The sequence below is a fragment of the Bombus pascuorum genome, chromosome 11 (assembly GCF_905332965.1).
Source record: "Bombus pascuorum chromosome 11, iyBomPasc1.1, whole genome shotgun sequence".
Lineage (NCBI taxonomy): Eukaryota > Metazoa > Arthropoda > Insecta > Hymenoptera > Apidae > Bombus > Bombus pascuorum.
In genome coordinates, this window is record NC_083498.1 from 6,196,720 (window position 1) to 6,220,224 (window position 23,505).

General features: G+C 34.8%; 2 protein-coding genes across 5 annotated transcripts in view; one reads left to right on the forward strand and one right to left on the reverse strand.

Annotated features, from left to right (window-relative positions):
* Positions 1-8,620: 8,620 nt before the first annotated feature.
* Positions 8,621-10,891, forward strand: LOC132912048 (solute carrier family 25 member 44). 2 transcript variants are annotated; one of them, XM_060969158.1, is made up of 6 exons: positions 8,621-8,885; positions 9,106-9,214; positions 9,300-9,613; positions 9,674-9,978; positions 10,047-10,233; positions 10,307-10,891. In XM_060969158.1, exons 3-6 carry the CDS (start codon positions 9,439-9,441, stop codon positions 10,624-10,626), a joined length of 987 nt encoding a protein of 328 aa, XP_060825141.1. In that variant the 5' UTR covers positions 8,621-8,885; positions 9,106-9,214; positions 9,300-9,438; the 3' UTR covers positions 10,627-10,891. The 2 variants fall into 2 exon arrangements, with proteins under 2 accessions (XP_060825141.1, XP_060825140.1); XM_060969157.1 differs by lacking the exon at positions 9,106-9,214.
* Positions 10,892-12,760: 1,869 nt separating this feature from the next.
* Positions 12,761-23,505, reverse strand: part of LOC132912047 (dopamine receptor 2) — a 79,103-nt gene continuing 68,358 nt past the window's right edge. For 2 of the 3 annotated variants that reach the window (XM_060969155.1, XM_060969156.1), the window contains one exon: positions 12,761-14,175. In XM_060969155.1, coding sequence (XP_060825138.1) covers positions 14,065-14,175 — 111 coding nt within the window. In that variant the 3' untranslated portion in view covers positions 12,761-14,064. Of the gene's footprint in view, positions 14,176-21,494; positions 21,791-23,505 lie in introns of all 3 variants that reach the window. The other variant, XR_009659140.1, reaches the window with a different exon arrangement.

The following is a 23,505-nucleotide window of genomic DNA, read 5'->3' on the forward strand; positions in this document are numbered from 1 at the left end:
AAGTGAATTCTTGGTTGAAATTAAATTATCAGGTTTTCAGGTATTTTAAAAAATGTATAATATATTAAAAGTTTCTATGAGAGGGATGATCTTGATGAGTGTTGAATTGAATATGTTAGAATGTTATGTGGGAAAGTAATGACAAATTTAATTTTTTCTGATTTTGCAATACTTTATTGCACTATTGACAGAACTTGTATATGTTGTATGATAATTTAGGAATCCTTCTGAATATTTTCCTTTAGCCGATAAGCCTTCATTGGAAAATTCATTCTTAATTGATTAGTTTTAATCCAGTGATTTTGTGTGAATAATGCACATATTAGAACGTAATATCAATAGATAAGAAAATATAAATAGAAAAGGAAGATAAAGGATTATCACATGATATACATACATACTAAAATTTCTGTATCCTAGATATCCTAGTTTATGTTAAAACCATTATATGGGATTTTGTCTCTCTCGTTCTGAAATACCGACCCTGAAAAGAATCAATGTATTTCTTACGCTCTCTGCGATTTGTTATGGCCTTCTACGACGAATGTAGGAATTACATAATATGCATTTACTAAATACAGAATAGGCCAGACATTATGTATATTTATATATCATTGCAGGACACGAAAAATGATTACGTGTCACGTCGATTCTGTACCTCGTTTGTGCCGTGACACATATTCTGCAATACCGACCATTCAGAGGTTTTATTACGCCCTCTACGATCTATAACGTTGTATCGAATGTAATTAATCCGTTTGGACAAGCACCATTTATTTAAAGAAAATTTTAATTAGTGCTTGATTAAGAAAACTTTTGATGATTGAATTCATTTATCCATGAATTATTATTGTATGAACGAGAACTCGTATATAATAAGAAGAATTAGTGTAATCTTATTATATGAATTATTTGCCCCACGTTCAATATTTCAATTTCTCGAGCCAATTTCGATTGAAAAGAAACTGCGTCGCCTCGGCCAATCAGAAGTTAGTAAGCCGAATATTTGGCGGGATAAAGCATCAAGCATCAGTTTAGTGTCGGAAAGTATAGCGTTTGCTTGTACTATCCCGTTCCAAGTACGATATTCTCCACGTAGTAATTCCTCACTTTTCATAAACTACTATCAGGTTCGTTTAATTAATATACGTTTATTTAATAATTTGTCGTCAGACAGTATTATATAGAAATTAAGTAGTTTGTCAAATTCGTCTTATTCGTGTTTCGTTGGTTTCCTATTTGACTGTCAAGATCACCAATAGCTAGCATTATAACCTTTGGCAGAAATATAATTTGAGTTTAGATATTGCTTCATATTAATATGTGGTTATTTCTTTTGTACAGATCATTCATTAATTGTGAATAATAATTCATGAATTGTCTGTTGAAAATCGCTTTATTTATAGTGGTCTTGCTCTCCTTTCATAATCTTTTCTCTTTACTCTCATCCCTCTTCTCATTTCCCTTTCCCCTTTCTCTTTCCCGTTACTCCTTATTCTTGACATTTCACTTTCCAGACTTTTCCCTGTCATAATAGACTTACAATTTTTCGATAAAAATATTATTCTACTTCGATCTAAAATTTATCATCCTTAGGCTTTCTATATATTAATTCATTTTTACATATTATATTAAATTTCTAAGTGCAGGTATCTCTACATTTTAAATTTATGCATTTAGTTCGTTGAAATTATGTTAGGCCACAGGTGTTTAATAGAATATAAACATGAGCATCTGATCTTTCAGTTTGTTTTTCTTTCTAATATATTATGTTACTGAATTGCTACCGAAAACATATCTCTCCAGAAATTGGACGTGCTCGCTCTCGATTTATCGGCGAGCTCCCCTCCGTCCCCACTCCTCGTCACCGAAATTCGTAAGGCAAACTGCGGTGCGGGGCGTCAGTTTAATGTTGAAAATCGGAGCGGTTAGATGTGTGTACATCACTCCGCGACAGGTGTCAATATCCTTATTACGTAATATTTTCACCGCTTAAATCGACGCTGTTGTTAACTTCGTATAATTAACGTACGTTTTTATTTAATAACTCATTACAATCTGGTATTTAATTATCTTTTTTCTTTGATTGATTGATTCTTTTTCTGCTTGCCCCTTTTGTTGGTAGATCATATAATAAACTTTCGAGATGTAATTTGATTTTGATTATTGTTTTATTTTCATATAATTTATTCGTTTTATACAGTTATTTTAATGTTATCGTCTCCTTTTGTGCAGATTATTACTTGATTGCAAGGAAAACTGAAGTATTAGGGAGACGTTACGAAATTCGAAAGGACAAGATGACATTCAAAAGGACACCATGGTGATTAGTAATGAATCCGATAACTTTTCATCGAAATATGGTAAAATTTGATTTATTTGGTTTGTTAAGAAAACTAAGATGAAAATAGGCTATATTAAAAAAGCTGCTTTTATTTCGAATACGTCAAATTATTTTTCGATTAAAAAAAAATTGAGAATATTATTTAACATTTATTCGACGTAGAGTTTGTAGATTTTATTTCATTTAAATAAAAAATTGAAATAATTTTTATGTTTTACTAAATTTTCGTGGATTCTCTGTGATAAGATTGTCATTTTGTCGTTTTTAAATAATTTGTATACATTCTAGAAAGAACGTTAGCATAGATAGGTTTGAACGCGTTCTGCGCATCGAATATTTTTCGTATTGCGCAGCTTTGTTTAACGTCGTGAAAAGTGCGCCATGTTTTGTTATTACAAAGTCACGTACGAAGCATGTCGAATAAGTGTATATATGTATTTCAAACAGTAATGGCGGACACTCAGTTTGGCGGGCAATTTTTATAAATCAGTCGTGAAATATTTATAAATATGTAAGAGTGTAGTAGGAAATACTTTGTAATGCTCAAAAATATTTGAAATATATTAAATATATATTTTTTGTTATATCCTTAATATAATATGTTTTTATCTGTGGTCAATGAATAATAATAGTAATTAGTTTTTAATTTTTGAAAAGCAGTATTTTCATGAAGACTCGATAGAAGAAAGGAGAGAAATAAGTAAAATAGCCATAAAGTACCACCCCTATCCCTTAATAAAGTTCTTTCCCAGAAAATTTTTGTGATCGCGCGCAATGCGGTCGGTAGAATCAGTGTTTGATGCGTTGTATGTATAATTTTTAATTTTTTTTAGAGCATAATGGCTCTCATTAAAGTTAACGATAATACACAGGCGCGAAAATAGAGTCAGTGTGTTCGTCGATTGTTATTTAAACGAACGCGTTGATAGTCTTTTACTTTTCTTTTTTTCTTTTGTACATTTCTTTTTTTAAATATTCGCTTTCGGTGCTAGAGTCGCAGGTCTCGCAAGAGGATAAAGTCTCTCCTAGAACTCAAGAATGTAAGTACTTTTTTATATTGTATTCTATTTTAATATTCGTATTTTATTTAAACTGTTATTAATTCCTACTGAAATAAAATAACAAACTTTCAATATTGAAATATGCAACATTTAACAGATATTTAACATCGTTCAGAAATCATTAGATTCTCAGTTTCTGAATTTTTAATTTTTATTTTAGATTTCCAATTTTTATAGTAATTACACTTTATTACAGAATTTAAATTCTTGTTACTATTAAAATTTCAACTTTAAATAGACTTTTATTTTTCACTATCCTAAACTTCGTAAACAAAAATTATTTTATTTTCAAGAACAAATTAATATATTACATGTTTTGTTTCAGGTTTTTCAACTTCCATTTTTTTCAGTTTTTTGGGAAGGATGTAGTGGTGCCTCAAAACTCAGCATGTAAGAATTTTTACATATTTTATTATTAAATAATAATTATTTAATTGTAATATTACGTTAACTATTATTAATTAAAAAATAAGATCTGATTTTAAATTTTATATTAGAATTCCTAGCTTTCATAGAGTTTTATATTTTATTATTTGAAATGTTTTGAACAATAAGCATCGTTTAAAAAAAAATTATAATAATCCATATCTTCTTAAAGGTTTTTCACTCCTTCCTCTTCTTTCTGTTGCCTAGAAAGGATGTTGTGGTGCTTTAAAAGCCAAAAATGTAAGTAACCTTGTATTGTATTTTATTTAATTTTATTTCTCTATTATGAATTAAAAAACATGATTTGAAAATTTGACAAGTCTAAAATTTCATTCTTGAATTGAATATTACCATTAAAATTTTATTTAATAGAAATCAATCTTTTATTATTTAAAGCTTTCCAAATAAGAAACACTGTCTTTAAAAATTAATTGTAATATTCTCTGCTTTGTTACAGGTTTCGTTCAACCTTCCCTTTTTCTATGGAATTCCACAATGCCTATCTGATGACGATTTCATGGTGACTTCTCAATTAGGATTGCGGTTACAACAATATCGACGACAACGTTCTTCGCATCTAATCGTGAGTTGCATGCATTTTTGTTCCTCTGGTCACTCAATCATGTCGTAGGATGAAAGGTCCGAATCGACACGGGTGACTGGTTGTATTACGTAGATTTTTTAACGAGCATAGTGACCGCAGGTATTTATTATACTTGCGAGTAGTAACATCTTCTTTTCTGTTTTATTTATTAGCTCAGGATAGGTCTTCTTGCATATCGCGTTTTTGAATATTAGTAATCATTGAACAATTAATAATTGAAACAAGTATAGTATTAATCTTGATAACTCAATTATGTATATATGACTGAAAATGACAACTTGCATTTATTATACATATTTGCTTGTAAAATTAGAGTACACATACACAATGTAAAGATCAAATATGCATACGAGTGTACGTATGTAATGAATAAATAATGTGTTAGTATTGAAATAAATAAGGAATATCAGAATGACTTAAGTATTTTGTAGTGAAGAAGTCTGACACCATCAGACTTTTTATTATGAGAAATTGCAATAATGATAGAAATTATTATTATTAATTACGATACTTGCTATATATTATAAATTTTATTTAATTCCCTCTTCTACGATAGTATGGATCAATTTGTTATTCGTATTCATATAGAGTATAATTTTAGTAAAATTAGAAATGTGCAATATAAATGTATTAAAGAGTAACTTCATTCGTCTAAGGATGTATCAAATTTCATGTGCAAGAAGACACTTCGCGACAGGCAGATTTCGGAATCAAAGCAAGTTTTAAACGCTTTTTTGTTTTCAAAGATACGTTTTGATGAAGGAATCGTCTGAGGTTATTTCTTATTAATATTTCATTGACATTATGTTTATTATTATACATTGAATTTATTAATGTTTGCATTTATTGAATTTTAATCTGGTTTGTTTTTTTTATAAATATATTCTTTATTCTTTTTCCTCTCATTCAAGTGTAGCTTTTTTTAGTAATTTATTAAATTAGTGAATTAAAGTATGCATAAATAGAATCATTAAAATTTGAAATGAAATAAGATGACAGAATGAAAGAATATTAGTCCGCAAGATACAAAATTTAATAGATATGCTAATCATATTTTTAGCATAGGATTTTCAGATTTAACCCCTCCCATGTTCGTTGCCAGGATCTTACTCACGTGCCCAGGTGCTACTTGGATGGGAGAAAGTCAATGGGCATGATGACTAATTTATAAGTTTAATAATTTTTCAGCGACTGACGTTGAGTTAGTGTATCGTGCGCGATGTACTTTCCACATTGTGTATGTGTGGTTAGGCTGTGGAATTGCGTCGTTTTTGCTATTCATTATAATTTTAAAGTAGATACATACTTATAAATTTCAATGTACAATAACGATGCTATTAAATATATATAGGATTTATAAATAGTATTGTATGATATTATTAATATCAACTATTATATTACCTATAATAATATTGAAATACATATCGTATATCCTAATAATTATATTATGACTATACTTTATACAGCATGTTGACGAATTTTTAATTAGATCTAAAATTATGATATACATAATTAAAATCAAAATATAAATATCTTTACCATACTTTACGCAATGGTCGCTAGCCATCGTCAGTCGATTTCAGGAAAATGGTACGTACTTTAGAGTGTGAAAGTTGTATGCTAAACTCGGGTGTCGGCGGCGTCCCGGGACGTCTCTCTAGTGTAGGCCTTTGCGCCCGAGTTATGTGTGAGAACCGTGGAGTGAATGTGTTGGTGTGCTTGTTTTGCCATTTTTTTTAATTTTAAATAAAGGTTTCCGGGTAGGTAATAGGTAGCATATTTTCTGGTATGAGTGTTAACTATAAGTAGGTAGGGCCGGGCAGGTTGGCACAGTCTCTCGTCGGGTAGGCGCGTTTTCGCGTGTCCAACCTGTTTCAGGATATTTAATTTGAAAAATTGACGGCGAAGCTGGCATCACGAATGGAGCATACCATTTGTCTTGAGCCTTGCCTATCGATTTTTCGAATATCGCGGTCGTGGTCGCGAGTACGAGTAGGTTCCGAAACGAACGTTTATTGCTCGAGCACACACATGCGAGCGGACAGCGGTCGCTATGATCTTTGGTCGTCCATGTGCACTGGGAATAGCATCCGCGATTTACCTTTTTATTTCACTTTTATAAGTTATTCTTTATTTTGCGATTAGAAAGACTCGAGCCTAGATTTAAGTTTCAGCGGGCATTGCGCCCGAAGCAAGAAGAGGCTATGAGCCGAAGAGGCCCGGCAAACTGCCGTTCAAGAGGGCAACTACCAATGGCTCTCCATCCTCTGGGTTATCCAGAGCATGGAAAGTCATTCTCGTTACTACTTTGTCACTATGCTCGCTTTTAGTATTTGTAGTAGTAGTAGTACTAGCTCTTTTTTTTGGCCGATGTATATATCGGTCCATCATCACATAGGGCAAATCGCGGTTTTTCTTATTAATGTTGCGAGATATTAATTACGGGTTGAATTAGAGTTACGAAATAATATCGCGGCTTTTTATTAGTGTCGCGAGAGAATGATTACGGTTTGAATTAGATTTGCGATAAAATGATAATCGTGTTTGCTTTAGAATTGCGAATTATGATATCGCGATTTTCTTTTGCAATTTTGATTATGAATTTTCAGAATTTTTAAGAGAGTAACACATTTTAGACTTTTCTTGTTTCCTAAAATTTTTCCTTCATTTAAAATCAGATTTAAAAGTATTAACGTTTCATTAATTTTATAATATTGCAGTTTGTATTAGTATAGTATAATATTTGAACTATCTTTCTCTTCATATATGGATGTTAGTTTTATTTTTGTTTTAAAAATTAGTGTTGCGACTTTCCATCGCGATTGTTTTAATTAGTTTACTAGTTAGAGTTGCGTCGATGAATGATCGCGTTTTTTAAAGTAGTGTTGCGCTTATATTATGCCCAATCTTCTTCCACTGGACTGTGGGAGCACGTTCCTGCTCCTGAATCATCATTTTCACCAGTAGCCACTTATATGGCTACGCTGGACCGTTATTAGTGTTGCGAACATTTAAATCCGAGTGCATAGATTAATAGATATTAGTGTTGCGCAAATAATTCACACGGAAATATTCTTTCCTTTTTTTCCTCTTTTTTTTTTCTTTTACCAATAGTGAATTAATTAATATTGCAAATATGATGAAGCACTCACCGCGATTTGATTTTGAGAATTTTCTATTTTATGACTATATATAATAAATTAAAATTTGCGGAATTGAATGAATATTCCACTCACGGTTTGTTGCCGGTGATTATATTGAGTGGATACTTTGATGGCCCTTCTGGCTTTTAGAGTCATTTCTTTTTCAGCGCCCTTTATTACTGGAGTGTGCGTGATTGAAAATACTTTATTATGTTTAAATATTTGTGTAGTTAGGACTTTGATTTTTATTAGACAAATTAAATTAGATTGTCAATTAAATAAAACATTTTTTGAAATCAATATATAATAGATGGGATGCTTCCAAGTTACTTTCAATGCTTTCAATGTTTCTAGTTTGGTTTAGTTTTCTCAGTGCTATTAATTCTGGGTTAAGTGCACGCATAATTTTACTTTCACATTCAGATTCATCGCAGTAACTTCCACTTCTTTGTAAACATAGAAGTTGTTTGAATGAAATACATATCGTGCTCAAAAATTTAAAAAGAGCGAGTATAAGTTTATTCAAGTATCAAATTGTAGATGTCATTGGTATTGCAATTTTAAGATATTATTGCCTCTATATTCTTCATCGTTTTATGGTAAAATTTAATTTTAATTCCAACTATAGCTAATGTAATTTTCTTCAATGAGTTACTAAAGAATTCATTAGGTATCTCTCTTGAGCTTATACGTTTAATCAATGAAGAGCTTTTCATAGAAGTCTATGTTTGATAGTTACTGGTTTCATTGCGTTTGATGATTGAGTTGAATATAATTTTTATGTTTGTTGTAGCAAATTCGGATACGTATCTCAGAAAGTGAGACACGATGTCCACATAGTATGTAGTACATATATTTGTATAATGTCGAATCTATCTTTTGCTTTAATAAACCTCTACATGTTTTATAGTCAATGTTGCAATTTAAAGATACCACGAGCGGCATCTCACGGTGTTTTTTGGTCTTGGTACGATAATGTTTCACAAGTTCACTCATGGATTCCGCTACTTGCTATCGGAATATTTTTACACATGCGCAAAATCATGGATCATAAGAAAATTTAGATCAGACTATCAGATTTTCATAAACTCTTCTTTATCTCGTGCGTTTAACTTTTTACTTAAACCAGTGATTGTAAGTTACTGATTGGAAGTAAAATGGTTCTACGCATTGCATAATATAAGAATGGATTTGGTTAAGATAAATTCATGATACTGTAGAAGATTGTTATTTCCATTGTAATATAGCTATTAATGATGTTATGATCACTGGAAGAGTTCCATTATTATAACAAGTATTGCATCTCTGTAAGTTATAACAGTGTATGATTTTCTAAACATTCGTCGATTGATAATTTTTATACTTATTTTTGTTGGCAATGACTTTTGACTTGTGACTATGGTAGTGAAGTATTTATTATATGAATTATAAATATATTCATAATGTTATTGTTGCATTGTGATTATAGTTCATTATAAAATTAACTAGAGACTTTATTTAAATGAATTATCTCTGTTCTCTATATAGTATGACAAATTGGATATATAATAAATATATGATAGTATATGAAACAGTTCTGACAAATTTGAAGTGTGTTTGTTCTATTACTACCTCGTGTGACAAAGTTTCTTGAGAGGTTATTTTTTTAAAAGTACTACTAAATAATTTTAAAAGCATAAAGTAGAAAAAATATACTTACATAAACATTTTTCTCTTATCAGTTTTGTAAATGATTTGGGTATTAATTCCCAACAAAATATCAATGAGATATGCAGCATCAAATTAAACAGAGGCACCCACAATCTTTACTGCATAAGTGTTATAATTATAGTGGATTTAATAGTGTCATAAAATTACAAGATGTCTGCAGTAGAAACGCCACATTTCATACGTACCATCGAATGGGATATGATGGATAAGACCAAATTTTTCCCATTGAGCATGCTGTCATCATTTTCTGTGCGCTGCTGTCTATATCCCTTAACAGTAATTAAAACCCGCTTACAAGTTCAGAAACATAACAACATGTACAATGGTAAATTTTTAAATAAAATTTAATTAAAATGCTAAAGTATTAAATATCAACATCTTCCAGGAATGCTAGATGCTTGCAGAAAGATTTACAAGGTGGAAGGTATAGGTGGTCTGTATAGAGGATTTTGGATAAGTTCTGTACAAACTGTATCTGGTGTATTTTATGTATCTACTTACGAAGGAATGCGTCATATACTTGGACAGAATGATGTTATAGGTAATATAGACTCACGAGTAAAAGCATTAATTGCTGGTGGAGCTGCTAGTTTGGTAGGACAGACAATAGTAGTTCCCTTTGATGTTCTAAGTCAGCACTTAATGGTTCTGGGGATCAATTATAATAAACATGGAAGATATATAGATCAGGTAAATGTGAGGATAAAAATATTAATATTCATTTATTTTATTTTTTATCTTTCACATGTCATTTACAGATGGGTATAAATCCATTGGGTTTAATTCTTGAGCCAGGAAAAACCCGGACTCAAATTTCGGCAGATATTATCAGATTAATTTATCGGAGAGATGGCTATAGAGGTTTTTATAGAGGATATGTTGCATCATTGTGCGCTTATGTTCCCAATAGTGCTCTTTGGTGGGGATTATATACATCATACCAGGGTAATTGCTTTAAAATGATAGCATGAAAAATAAATTGCATTTAGATAATAACTTTTTTCATTTTTGTCAATAGATGAGCTTATAAGATTCTTACCAGAGTGGGTCTCTCACTTATTTATTCAAGCTCTTGCTGGTACATTAGGAGGATTTACCACAACAATTATTACAAATCCTTTAGATGTTGTACGGGCAAGGTTACAAGTACAAAGATTAGATAGTATGTTTAATACATTCAAAGTTTTATGGGTAGAAGAAAGATTGCAAATGTTTACAAAGGGACTTTCTGCGCGTCTTGTACAGTCTGCTTGTTTTAGTTTTTCAATAATTCTAGGGTATGAAACTATTAAAAGATTCAGCATAATTGAAGAGTACAAAGGTTACATTAGATGGTGAATTTATTCTCTAAAACTTGTAATAGTTGTTTTCTTTTCATGCATTTTTCGATAAATTCTGTTGTATTTTAAGCAAAAGCAACTGAGATACGCACCAAAGAGAAAAGAAAAACATTATTAATGATCATAGTGATTTATAAATTATATTCATAATAGTATATTTTAATGCAATGTAATTGCAATCATGGTTAATAGATATGATGAAAACATGACGAAATGTTTATTTTAAATAATAAAAGTAATTATAAATTTTAACGATAATATAATTACGTGTTAATCGTATTTGCAATATCTTTCCTAGTGTTTATATATCATCCAGAGCTTCCCAATATCTTTAAAATAATAGGAATGCATTTTATATTATTTTATTTCATGCATCATACAACATATGGAATTTTGTAGTTCAGTAAATGTCAGACATATTGTTGTGATAAAATATAAAGAGAGTATGTTTCTATAACATAAAATTAAATATATGAAATAAATAAATTTGTTAGCTACATTGAATTGTTGTTCATCATTTATTTTATTAATTCATGATAAAGGATAGATAAAAAGAGAATAATATCTTTCTCATTTTCATTTTATTATAAAGGACAGCATATTGATAGACACATGTTTTTCGAAGGTACTTAAGTGGTCTTGATAATGTGACTCTTTTATATGAACTGATACTTTTCGAGTATGCACGTTATCTATCTCTTAAAAATTAAATATGACGTCGATTCATCACATTCTCTATATTACGTGTACAGGCCAGGGAATTCTTAGTCTATACAATATAATGCGTAATGCATACGCATTCACATTCGTTCAATCTCTTCGTTCATGCGTATATGTATGATGATTTAGTAACAGTTTGTGAAATGCAAGTTTTTATAGCGTACTATTAAACGTAGTATCCAGTTTCTGAATAACAAAAGTTGCGTATACATATAGAAATACTTTGTGAAAACAGTATTTTCCAATGAAAGTATTACGGATTAATTAAGAATTTGCTATTATTTCATGCACTTTTAACACAGCAAGAATATGTATATGCTTGAATCAATGACGTGAGTTTTACAAGTAGAAAGTTATGAATAGCGTTTGAATTTGGCGCTCAAATTTCTAATATATACAAAGCGCCCTCTATTCAAGGCTGTGAAAAACACTTTTAGAGCGGGATTTACGATTTTCTTTTCTGATTATTTGTTCCATCTTTTTTTTTTTTTATTACATTTTCGAGCTTCAACGAACTTACAGTACAGTATGTACAATGACTAGACTTGTTAAGACGCCAACCAATTACGCGCTATTTTCTTCGTGCGAACGAATTTTCTAAAATGAAAGGGATTATGTTAGCAGATGTTCTTATACCGTGATTTTGAAAGTTTATAAATGAAAATAAGTATAATATAAAATGTTGCTTCGAAAACGGAACTTAATGGATTTACAAAACAGCATAATCACTATTGGATGGTACAAGACTAGACTAGTTTTCGTTGGTTTGAAATCCGAGGTAAAACATTTGTTTATTTTAACGTTAACACTTTTTAAATCTTTTCTTTTTTCTATTGTATCGTACAATATTCAGATTTTTAGTTTTACATGCAAAGAGTTAATATGTCACAGCTAAAACAAGCAGATGACATAACTTTTCATGAATAGCGAATGTTCGATCTGATTTTCTTCGTAGTTTTTTTTCTTTTCTTTAGTGAGATAGGATTATTGAATTAATATTGAATATATTTTTTACTCGAAGAAACGTTTGTATATATTCCTACCGATACACGCATTGTTACAGTTTCTCATACATTATATACGTTTCACATAAGTTGATTTCACAGTGTTCTAATATTTACAACTGCACGATAATTGTTTTATGTACAACAACGAATGCCTATGTTATATAATCTTTGTAAAATAATTAATCGCTCTGCAAAAATATCCGCCAGTGAAAGTACAGGTATCTGTCTATCGAATAAAGATTGTCCGATACGATGTATTACGTTGAATATGTTTTATGAATGGAGGAAACGACTCCGGAGTATTTAAATTAACAATATGTATACAGAGCTTAATTCGATCAATTAATCTCCAATTGAATCAAATTATTTAACAGATTTATTTTTACTTTTTGAAATTGGCGATCAACGTTTGTGAATTTGAAATCGTGCTTTTTTAAAACATTAACCAGACTATAACTTTGTTATTTTACTCATCGATTAAGTTACATTGGCCTTGGTATCAGTTTAGTTTTGCAGAATCTTGTTCGTCAATTCGAGGAAAATACTTTTCGATTTTGCCAGTCTTGTGTCGGTCGAGGAAACTTTAAATTAACTTTCGTTCAATCTAGACAGTGGTTACTACACCGAATCCATTCGAGTATGTGTATTTAGCGATCAACGTGACTGGAAGAGCGGTACAGTAGGTACGCGCACATTGAATTTTCGCAGGAAAATACAATTTTTTCCGAGGGAACGCTGTTAATTTTTCACAAATATTCTGTTTTTTTTTTCACGTGTTCCCTTTGTTTTCTCTTTGTTTTCTCTTTGTTGATCGACAGGCAGCTTCGAGCGGTAATATTCGTTCCTCGTTATTTTAACTTTGTGCATACTTTTCGTTCATACAGTCGCCTGTCAATGCACCGACACGAGAGATCGCCGATCCCTGGAAATTCAAAGTATATCAATCTCATATTACGTTGAACGTTTCCAAACGTTCAATCGTCAGTCTTCTAAACGCGCAACGCACACAGGAACAAAGTGTATTATCGTGTATTTTCTTTCTCGAAATTCAGCTCACGGTCTCCAGGGAACGGTAATGGATTTAATTGTATCGAAAGGAAACGGTATACGATTTGCTTGGTGCATTGAGATGAAGGAATCGAGGAATCGAAGAAAGATACGCTAAACTCGCCGGGTAACCAATAGCGCATCGCCGCTGCTCGATTTACGATTCCGTGTACGGAGGTTCGTTAAAAGGCTACAAAGTATCGAAGGTATCCGAACGTAAAAACGGTAACGAGCCATCTGACTCGATATACTGTCCTTCCCCGCAATTCAATTTTCACCAGATCTTTCGCCGGAGGTACAAAACGCGAGATTACTGTTGCTTTTTCTATACAGGAAATTGTTGCGGGTTGCGTGTCACGCTTCTTCGTGGTCCACTTTTCGTCACCGATAAAGCTCGACGATAAGGAGGAACGGAAACACGTCGCTTATCCTTATATCCTTATCCACGACGAGATCCGCCGTTTGTCCTATCGGAAGCACACACGGGGGCCGGTGAACGGTCGTCATGGTTTTCCTCGTCTCTTTGCTTGATTCTACTTTTGAAACGAGTACTTCCGAGACAAAATGATGAAAAAATCTATCCATAAGCGAACCTACAATCACGTGTCCCGGAAACGGATGGCGCGTTCTCGTCGAGGCCCAGACCGGGCCCCCGTGTGTCGTCACATCCCGCCGCTGGGTAGTATAGTTCCAGCACCACCATCGCTGCTTTGACTAACGCTACTGTAGCTGACGCGGCTCGCCTCGCCGCTGGTATTCGCTCCGGAAACGTACTGTAATCAGAATAATTATATTTTCAAAAAATATATGTCGTTGCTAAGAGATACGTTCACCGTGTGCTCGGTGCGCGTATGTACAATTGAGAGGTAGAATTGGATCGTGATCGAGTTAGCCTTAATCCGGTGTTAAATTAGAAAAGGTGCCGTATTTTCTCAGCCCTCTAAAGCCTGGGAAATATCCAGTTCCTCTCCCTTTAAATCCGATCTTTACAATACGCTAGCCCGTAAAGTATGTTTGTAGTGGTTGAGAGTACCTACGAGACTTACATAGAAATCATGGAGAATATTGTTTATACCACACAGAGCTTGTAAATTAGCTGGTTTAGAAAAGGAGGATGTAGGTCAATCGGTTTCGGATGCGCGTTTCCGTCGCTCGGATGTTTCAGTTGGAGGAAACAGGGGAAAATGGATTCTAGAAGAGAGTAAAAAATGAAATCGAACAATGGCGCAACGAATGTGCCGGTTAATGCTTCTCGTGCATTAGGACGAATTATCTTGCATCGTTCGTGTAACTCGCGAACGCTATTGATGCATACAAGCCCGCATTGCCTGCTTTCCGTAATCCGTTGTGTTTGTTTTATCGGCGAGTTATACGCTCTATCTCTTCATCGGTTTTTATATATGCTCCGTATCATAGATGGCCTTTCCTTTACGTTGGAATTAGAAAAGTTTTCGTTTCCTATGCTGGAGAAAGGGCAGATCGAATTTTCTTCTTGTTGTTTGCTCAAAAGAGCGCTGAGAACAACTTCATCCGGTATTTTTATGAAACTCGAACTTCCACCTTTCTCAGCGTTTACGCATCGATCGTTTTCCTCTTCACTTTTCCTCTTGGAATGCATCCAATTCTCGTAAGAACGAAACGTTATCTACAGAACGTATTTATCACTGCCAACTTCCTCTTTGATATTCGAAAAGAATCGTTCTCCTTAAAACAGATTATTCTTTTGTCGCTCGATGCTTCAGCACAGAGTTCTGTTTTAATCTCGAAGAGAAACTCGCGATCGTCGTCGAATCGATAGATTTCCATGGAGGATGTAGCAGCCTTCGTTTCTTTTTTAAAGGTCACAACGGATCAACGGAGAAAGGTTTCCGGTTCACGCTCACGCTCAATGTAGTCGCGCCTTTGCGTCGAATCCGGAGTCCGGATGAATCGCGAATAGGCGGTTCGATAGAGCAGCACATGACAATGAAACGATTTTCGATGGCTCTGGTGCCCATAAACCAAATAACTCAATACCCAAGCCGAAGCGGTGGGCCGTGGAAAAATTGTCACCGCAAATACCGTATCGACTAGCAGGCAGATTTCGCGGATGAAACATTGCGCTGAATTTACCGCTGGTTTTGTCCCAATAGGGATGTCTTTAAGTGAATTAATCGCTCAATTTTCCACAAATTCAGTTAGCTTTTACGCCTCGCTTATATACACTATTGTCCATGGGCATTAAATTCTTGGCCAAATTCATGGCTGTGTAATAAATTCGTTCGCCTCTCGATATTTCTTTTTGATGAATATTATAAGAATGTTGCATGCGCTAGTTGCAATGAACAACATAGAACAAATATAATTAATTGTTTGTAATTGCGCCATTTAGTAAGAACAATGAAAGACGAACGTTATGAGTATTTGCTGCTATAAAACAGATTTTATTCATGACACAGCAGAAATATCGGATTTACGAAATGTATTTCAGATTATTGGAACATTTGTTGTATTAATAATATCGGAATATGTTCATTATTCCAATATTTGTAGGACGTTTTTACGACTAGTCATCACATAATGTATAAAATGTAAAAATACATATGTTGGAATTTTTTGATGAAAGAATAAAAGTTTTGGAGTAATTCAACAAGTGTGTTATTTAACCTGCTTGTAATTAAAAAACAATTCCTTGTTTCAGTCTACATTTAACACATTTGATCATCCCAGTTATAGCAGGGACTAAGAATTTGACAGCGAAAAGAGAAACGTTCTTCTCTCGTAGAATTGAAAATATAATAAAAATATCAACCTTCTGATTGAAGTGTACCTGATGTGCAAATACTCATAACGTTCATACTTGTCTTTAATTCCAATTTGTTATTCGCTTGAGTTTATTGTATGAAAACACGGTAAATCACGTTTTCTATTTTCTTTTATTTTTCTACTATTTATAAAGCGAGTTTTAAAATCCATTATGCTCTCAATCGATTATCAAAATTGTCTTTTCTGAGTTTAGAGGTAACCATATATTTTTCTATCCTCTTCAATAATGTCAACCATCAAAATCTTAATCAAAATCAACAAAAATGTACATATTATGTTTTCATCCTGTTATTTTTACATGTAATATCGTGTTCTCTAGTTATCTTGATCTTGAAGATTTTCTTCAAGATAAATCTTGAGAAAAATTTGTATGAATTTGAAGATCTTGAGGAAGATCTGTAGAAATCTGAAGATCGCCATGACTTGTTAATAGCTTCTTTGATACTCTTTTTACGAGGTGCACTGTTGCTTTTAGATCGTGCTTCTTGAGAACAGTCGAGCTGGTAGTTGTCTACCGAAGAGAGGATAATTGGAATCTCAGCGCGACACAAGAAATTCATCTTCGCAATGATGTTTCATTCGTTTGATCTCGAGGGGTGACTAGTGTGTCAACGCAAAAGTTTCCTCGTTTATCTTATCAAACCTTGAAATCTCCGGAGGACTGGCCGGATCGGTTTCCTGTTTCTTCTCAGCTTTTTCTCTGGGTTTTATAGTTCCGTCTTTCATCCCCTGGCGATTTAACGAAACTAAAAGTATCTAGGTCAACTTCCACCCAGATCTGGTTACAATCGGTCGCGGGATCGTTTCTCTGTTTTTTCACGATACTTTCCTCTGCTAAGGTACTTTATCGGTATAACCAGCAGTAAAGCTCGACGTTTTTGTGCTTCTTTTTACGTTGGTCACGATCGATCGCGTTACTGAACTTGAGGAAGGCGTATGGATGGCAATTAGTTTATTAAATCGTTTAGTTAACGAATATCGAATCTCAGGGTTTGTTGTGATTGTTCTTTCATTTTGAAGGGATAGTAACACGGGAAAAAGGAGAAAAATTTACAAATATGAACACGAGCTGGGAATGTATAAAAAAAAGCTATTTCAAATGGAGTGCTAACGGTGTTACATGTTCCTGTCCATTTCCCTTTCGCGCACACGGATAGAAATCGAGATTTCGCGTGATTGAATTTATAGCCGAAAGCGAGAGAGAGACAATCAAAAACCTGGCCTGTAGGTGTTAAATTGTACAAAATGCAACGTCACGAATTTTCACCGCCTCTCGACGGTTCATTTTCGTGATTACAATGCCGCGTCGAATCTCGACCGAGCCAAGTTGTCGTCGTTGACTTCGTGCTTATTTCCGGACAATGCAATTCGATTAAAAGCGCGTTTCGTGCCTACATCAGCTCGCGAGGAGCCTTCCGAGTTCTATCTTGTCAATATACATATCTTGTCTTTATTTCTCTATCGTGTCGGTCTTAGAGAAATTAGTTAATTAACGGCAGACGGATCGATGATTCAAGCACGAGACCGTCGAAGCACGAAACGTTTGACCAAGAGTTTTCGAAAAAGTATGCAAGTCGATATTTAAACCGGTACAATAAAGGAATTTAATTAAAATCAAACGTCCTGGCCTCGGTAATTCTACTCATATTCCGACGCCCGTTACGACACGCGTTACGGGAAAAATTCATCGTGAATAATGGGGAAACGTAATTAAAATGCGGGATAGATGTGTTTTAATTAGCCAATCGAAGCAACATGACCGAAATATGATCTTTATGCGAGATGTTCCGATCTAGACCGTGACTTTTGCGCCAGACTTCCATTCGTCGAGGTTCAATCGATGAGAAAAGGAGAGGGACAAATACATCGATGTCGAAGAATTTCGTGACACGTTAATTAGAGTAGCAGTAGTAGTTGGAGTAGTTACGAGTAGCCAAGCTAGGATCGTCTAATTCTGAATGAGAGAACCTCGAGATTTAAACTTTTCTCGATTTTCTATTTCTATTGAGTTCACGTGAAAAAAAATCGTGGTATCCTAGCCATCGTTGAATTTGTATTATGATAGACATACATACTTTGACTAATATACAGTACAGCTTTGACTAATTTTCAAATTAATTTCAAAGACCAATTTAATCGTGACACTCATGCTACATCACAGTAATAATGTAATTTTTCATTTCCTGCAACACAATATGGATATAAGAGTTTCCTAGGGTAAAGTGTTCGAATAGTAATGTTACTATATACAATATACATATGTATATGTATAACCGTACCGGACATACGCGCGAGCGATTTTCAATCGTGAATTCCGCTAGAAATATGTATATATATTTATATCGTATAACAGCATAGACAGCGTGACTGACCAACATTCAACACGATAAACCTCCTTTTGGCTATTGGAATAAATCATCCCTTTTCTACTTGAAAATCGAGCAAAGCGTTATTCTATTTTTCGTTTCCGTTAAATTGCCATGTTCTGTGTCGTAAGTTCCTTCGAGTGAACTTTGCTGGCCGACGCCGATAATCCCAGTAGCGACGCCTCGTTTCCTTTTTTTCTCTCCGGGATGGCAATAAAAATCGCGAAAGGAAAGATATCGACGCGAAAATACGGCATGCCGTAAAGTCAACGTTGAACAAGATGTCCAGGGCAATCGGGCGTCGAGCGATTGATGAGGATCCGTAGATCGCCTCGGTGATTTATTATTCTTTTTCTAAATTGTTATTTGGAAAATGGCGATCTCGAAGGTTATGGAGTGGGCCGGCAAGGGATGGACAGCTCCGCCCGTTTCCGACATTTATATCTCTTCCGGCGACAGACACTGCTCGTAATTCATGTCCCCTTGCTTTTCGGGACTTTCATGCCGACATTTGCAGTTCGTACCCGTTATACATTCCTTCAACCCTCGTTCATGAGAAACGGCACAGCCGTGTCACGTTTGCCTGACATATTGTAAAGTTTCCCAGGGAATTGGGCTAATTCACTGACCCGAGATGCGCCAATCTCGCGGTTAAACCGAACTAGATGGCTATCGGTTTCGATGTTTTCGGAAACTAGTCAGCAGGATTAACTCGTTCGTTTAGATCGTGTTCCTCTCTGGAAGTAGTTTAACCTCTTCAGCACGTCGCTTGTTCGTCACGTACTATCACTTACTATCGACTGTAATCGTAATACGTATTTAAAGTGATTGGAGTAATGATAATTATTTAAATTAAGATATTGAGCAAGAAGTGATAAACTAATGGAGACAAAGCTGGAAAGATGACTAGGGTACTAACTGGTCTCTATTGCTTATCGTCACGCGTTGCTGTACATATTGTTTTATTCGTACATGTGATATTCTCGGCCAATAATCATAATTATCTTTGCGAGTGTGTCGAATCTATCAGAAATAACCAATCAGATCCGCATTTCTTTGCCTAGTCATCTTTGTAGCTCTCTCTATTATGTTTATAACGAAGTGCTCAGAGCGATTAAAGAGGACGTAAAACAGTTGAGAGATGTTAGAAAGCCGTTGTGTATATGTATGCTTTTGGTGATTATTGATTCTAATACAACAGAAAAAAGTGAAACTCGACTTCCGACTTTTGTTCGCAGCAGCTAATACAGGGTCAACCTGCAGCTGTAAGTTTCCCAACTGGAAAGTTCGACGAGTCGTAGTAACACGCGGTGCCGCGTTTCGTCGACGTTTTATGGAGGTATGTAAAATCTGGAGAGAGAATGGGTGTATGCAAGCTGGTGCTCCGCGTCTAACGAAATAAGATAAGGGCGAATTTCACAAGGGTGGCTTGAAGCTCTGGGAACGTTCGCTCGCAAAATGAAGTAGCGGAGATGAATCGTAAACGCGATCGTGATTGCAGCTAGAAAACAGGATTAATGCGGCGAATAGATGCGTTCGAGTTTCAAAGTGGTTTGCAAGTGTAATGTATTGGCTCAGCTTGAAGGAACTGATCGTTTTCATTATAATAGCTGACGCGAGGTAAAATTCATTAAAAAATATAAAAATGATTTTTTAAAATATTCCGTACGCTTCTTATTCAAATCGAGGATACCATCGATCGTATGCAGGCTGCTGCAGTTTTATCGTTTATTTATACATATTTTCATTTGTTTGCTTTCCTGGCTTATTTTGTTTATATTCTATTACGTTTATTTATTTATTTCCGTTGAATGGAGGTTTCAGCATATATCCGTTGAGTTTTCGTCGGTGAATTACTAAAATCATTGGATTTATTCGAAAATTCTAATTCTTGTTAATGCTATTTATTTCTCGGTGTAGTATGATACGAGAGCGTTTCATTTGATCCGATTACAGGCTGTAACGCAATTGCACGTTAATCGAACATGTGCGCCGCATCGGAATTTTCTTTTCGATCCATCATGGAAAAAACGTTCGATCCTACGGCAAATTCCAAGCCAGGAGGAGACGGTCCTTACTCTATTACTTCGGGCAGATCGATTACATTACATCGTGCGGGTAATTTAATTTAGCTGCATTGATAAATGAACGCCTGCGATCGCGAGACTTGAAGCGAATTAGGTGATTGATTTCGAATTGTTACGCGTTGTCTGCCAGCGAACAGTAATACGCTTGCTGCAAATTGGATGATAAATTAAATGAATCGCGTCATGCGCGAAGGGTACGCCAGTCCTTTCAGACGGTCGCATTAATTATCGGCCATTTGGATCTTCTTTCGTCCGCGGCCAAGCATGTTCGGCGCATAGAAAATTTATGTACGCGTATTTTTGTGGCAGAGAAGTTGCGCAACATTCATTGCATCGATTGGAGGAACGCCACTCCATCATTGTTCACTAGCCAGATGTTATTCCCTTGCGAGCAATGTGATATTTCTTCTATTTTCTCTCCGCATCTTTTTTTTTTTTGCGTTTTTATTTTTTCATCCCATCACAATTTCCGCTCGAAACACAAAAGCTTTAAATAATATCTCTGCATTTTTTATCAATGTCCTCGTGCCAGTTGCGCTTTTCGACTCTCTTGCCAAAAATTTTTCAAATGTATGGCATGAATCTTCCGGGGAAAAGGGTTAAAACTTTGTGATGTCTTTCTATTAGGGATAATCGTAATCGGGGGTGCACAGATGTCTCGAAACGTATATAGGTTGGAGGTGCTACGTGTACCTAAGCATACCAAACACGTGCACTGTCGTCGCATACGGTGCTACTGGTGCAAGTGCTCGTATACGTGTAGCAGATGTGATGTATGTGTGTGTGTGTGTATGTGTGTCAGTGATCGATAAATCCATTCACTAATCAACATACCGAGACTATGTTATATGGGATGGTGACAGAGTCCTTCGTCGATAATCTCTGTACCAAGTGTCTCCGGGCGATTACTGGGTTAGGATTTGTCTCAGGGAGGACGATGCTTCGATGGTAACGAACGGAAGGACAAGGAGGAAGCTAGAAAGGTTTCGAGGAGGTGTCCAACAATTGACGACAATCCACACCGCGGCGATATCCCATCGTTAAATGTAGGTTTGCTCGCACGAACTCTCTCGGCTGCTTCGCACGTGGTGGAGCGAATAAGCGGAGTAGTACCTTCCCGATGCGAATCTCTGAAAAAACATTAATACACTCGACTCGATGTCCATCCGTACCCTTTCATCTTGCAGCCTTCTCCTTGCCTCAGTAGCATACTCGTTCTGCGCTATACATTGAACAGGGTTAATTGATCGAATATCAGAGCCGATGAAGTTATATTCGATCTAAAATCCTAGGCTGTTGTATCTCAATATGCGCAGACCCTTTGCTTCGAATAAACGGTGCATATTTACGTAACAGAAAGGCACGATTGATAGGTTTTCTGTGAATTCGAGATTCATCTAACGCGATATAAAGGTAGGCGATGTAGATAAAGATCCACTATTCAGGAAACGGGTGTACACGAAGTAACTAGCAAAGGAATTATATCAGGAATAGAACATTGTTGCGTATACTTAATCGAAGTGGCTTGGAAGCTTGGAAGTTTTCGACCTGATATCACGACCTGAACTCGCGCAAACTACATATTTGTTCAACCGTACCAGCGGAAGCGCCACACGAAATGCGGCATGATATTATATGGAAATCGAACGCAAACAGTAAATTTAACTGGTGCAAATTACGTTTACGTGTTACGTGAACGAGCATCGGCATTTTTCCTTTCCTTTCTGCGCCGTCTGACTACTTGCAACTTTTTCCACTTAATAAACAAGAAAAGTTTCGCCCGCAGACTGTAAACACGATGCGTCGTGGGAATGGATGAAGTTTCGTGAAGTAAAGAGAAGCAATATGTTTCGACGATAGTATCGAACAACTTCATCTTTTTCATTTTGTATTCGCATTTTTTCCTACGCATCGGACTCGGCCAGCAAGCCTTCGATATTTCCCTTGACAGTTCGAAACGCATTTATATTCGGTGTTGATAGATACGTTTACAGAGATATTCGCTTGAATTCCGTTTCAAAAGCGAGGCCTGTCGTTCATATGGAAAATCCACGAAATAGCTCGCATGATTTTCGAAAAGAAGAGGTGGCTTCAGCTAGTTCATTCAATAAGTTCGTGCTTCGATAAGTTCGTGCTATAATAATTCTTATGAGTACAGAACGATGAACGATCAAGATGACCAATCTAAAAACTAGTGAATTAGCATTTCAAAGATTTAGTGAGCTGTATGAAGATTGCGAGTTAGAAACATGATGAGTCTCATTTTCCATTTTTTATAGAAAACTAATGTTGAAATTCGATAGCGCTGCCAATCAATTCCATGTCAAAATTATTTTCATATTTGATTTTGGAATTAAATACGTGTTACGTCACCTTAATATATTTGGAGTATATTACTAACGTATTATTATGTACGTAGATTTAATACTAATTAAGTCGAACTAACAACAATTAGACGTAATATTGCTTGCTTCTTACAAAACATTGTGAATTTATTATTTATTTCCAAAGGATTTATAACCGTTAATGAACAAATAAATAAATAATATTAAAATGAGAATGCTATCGAATTTAGAAGTTTTTAGGTAATGAAGAAATGAAAAGCGCGTACTTACTGGACGATCTAATACAAAAAGAACCGTTTATTCAAAGTAGAACGTAGACGTTCTTAAAATTGTTCGTAGGTTAAGCCGACGGAGTTATCAAAGAAGACCAGGAATCTTCTCGAGATGAAAACTTTAGCAATCGAAATAATAAATTTCTTCCTCTTGGCGAGCTTTCAAAACCGCGTTATGCGATTATATAACTCGATACAGCCCTTTACCGCATTCCCTTGACCGCTTTA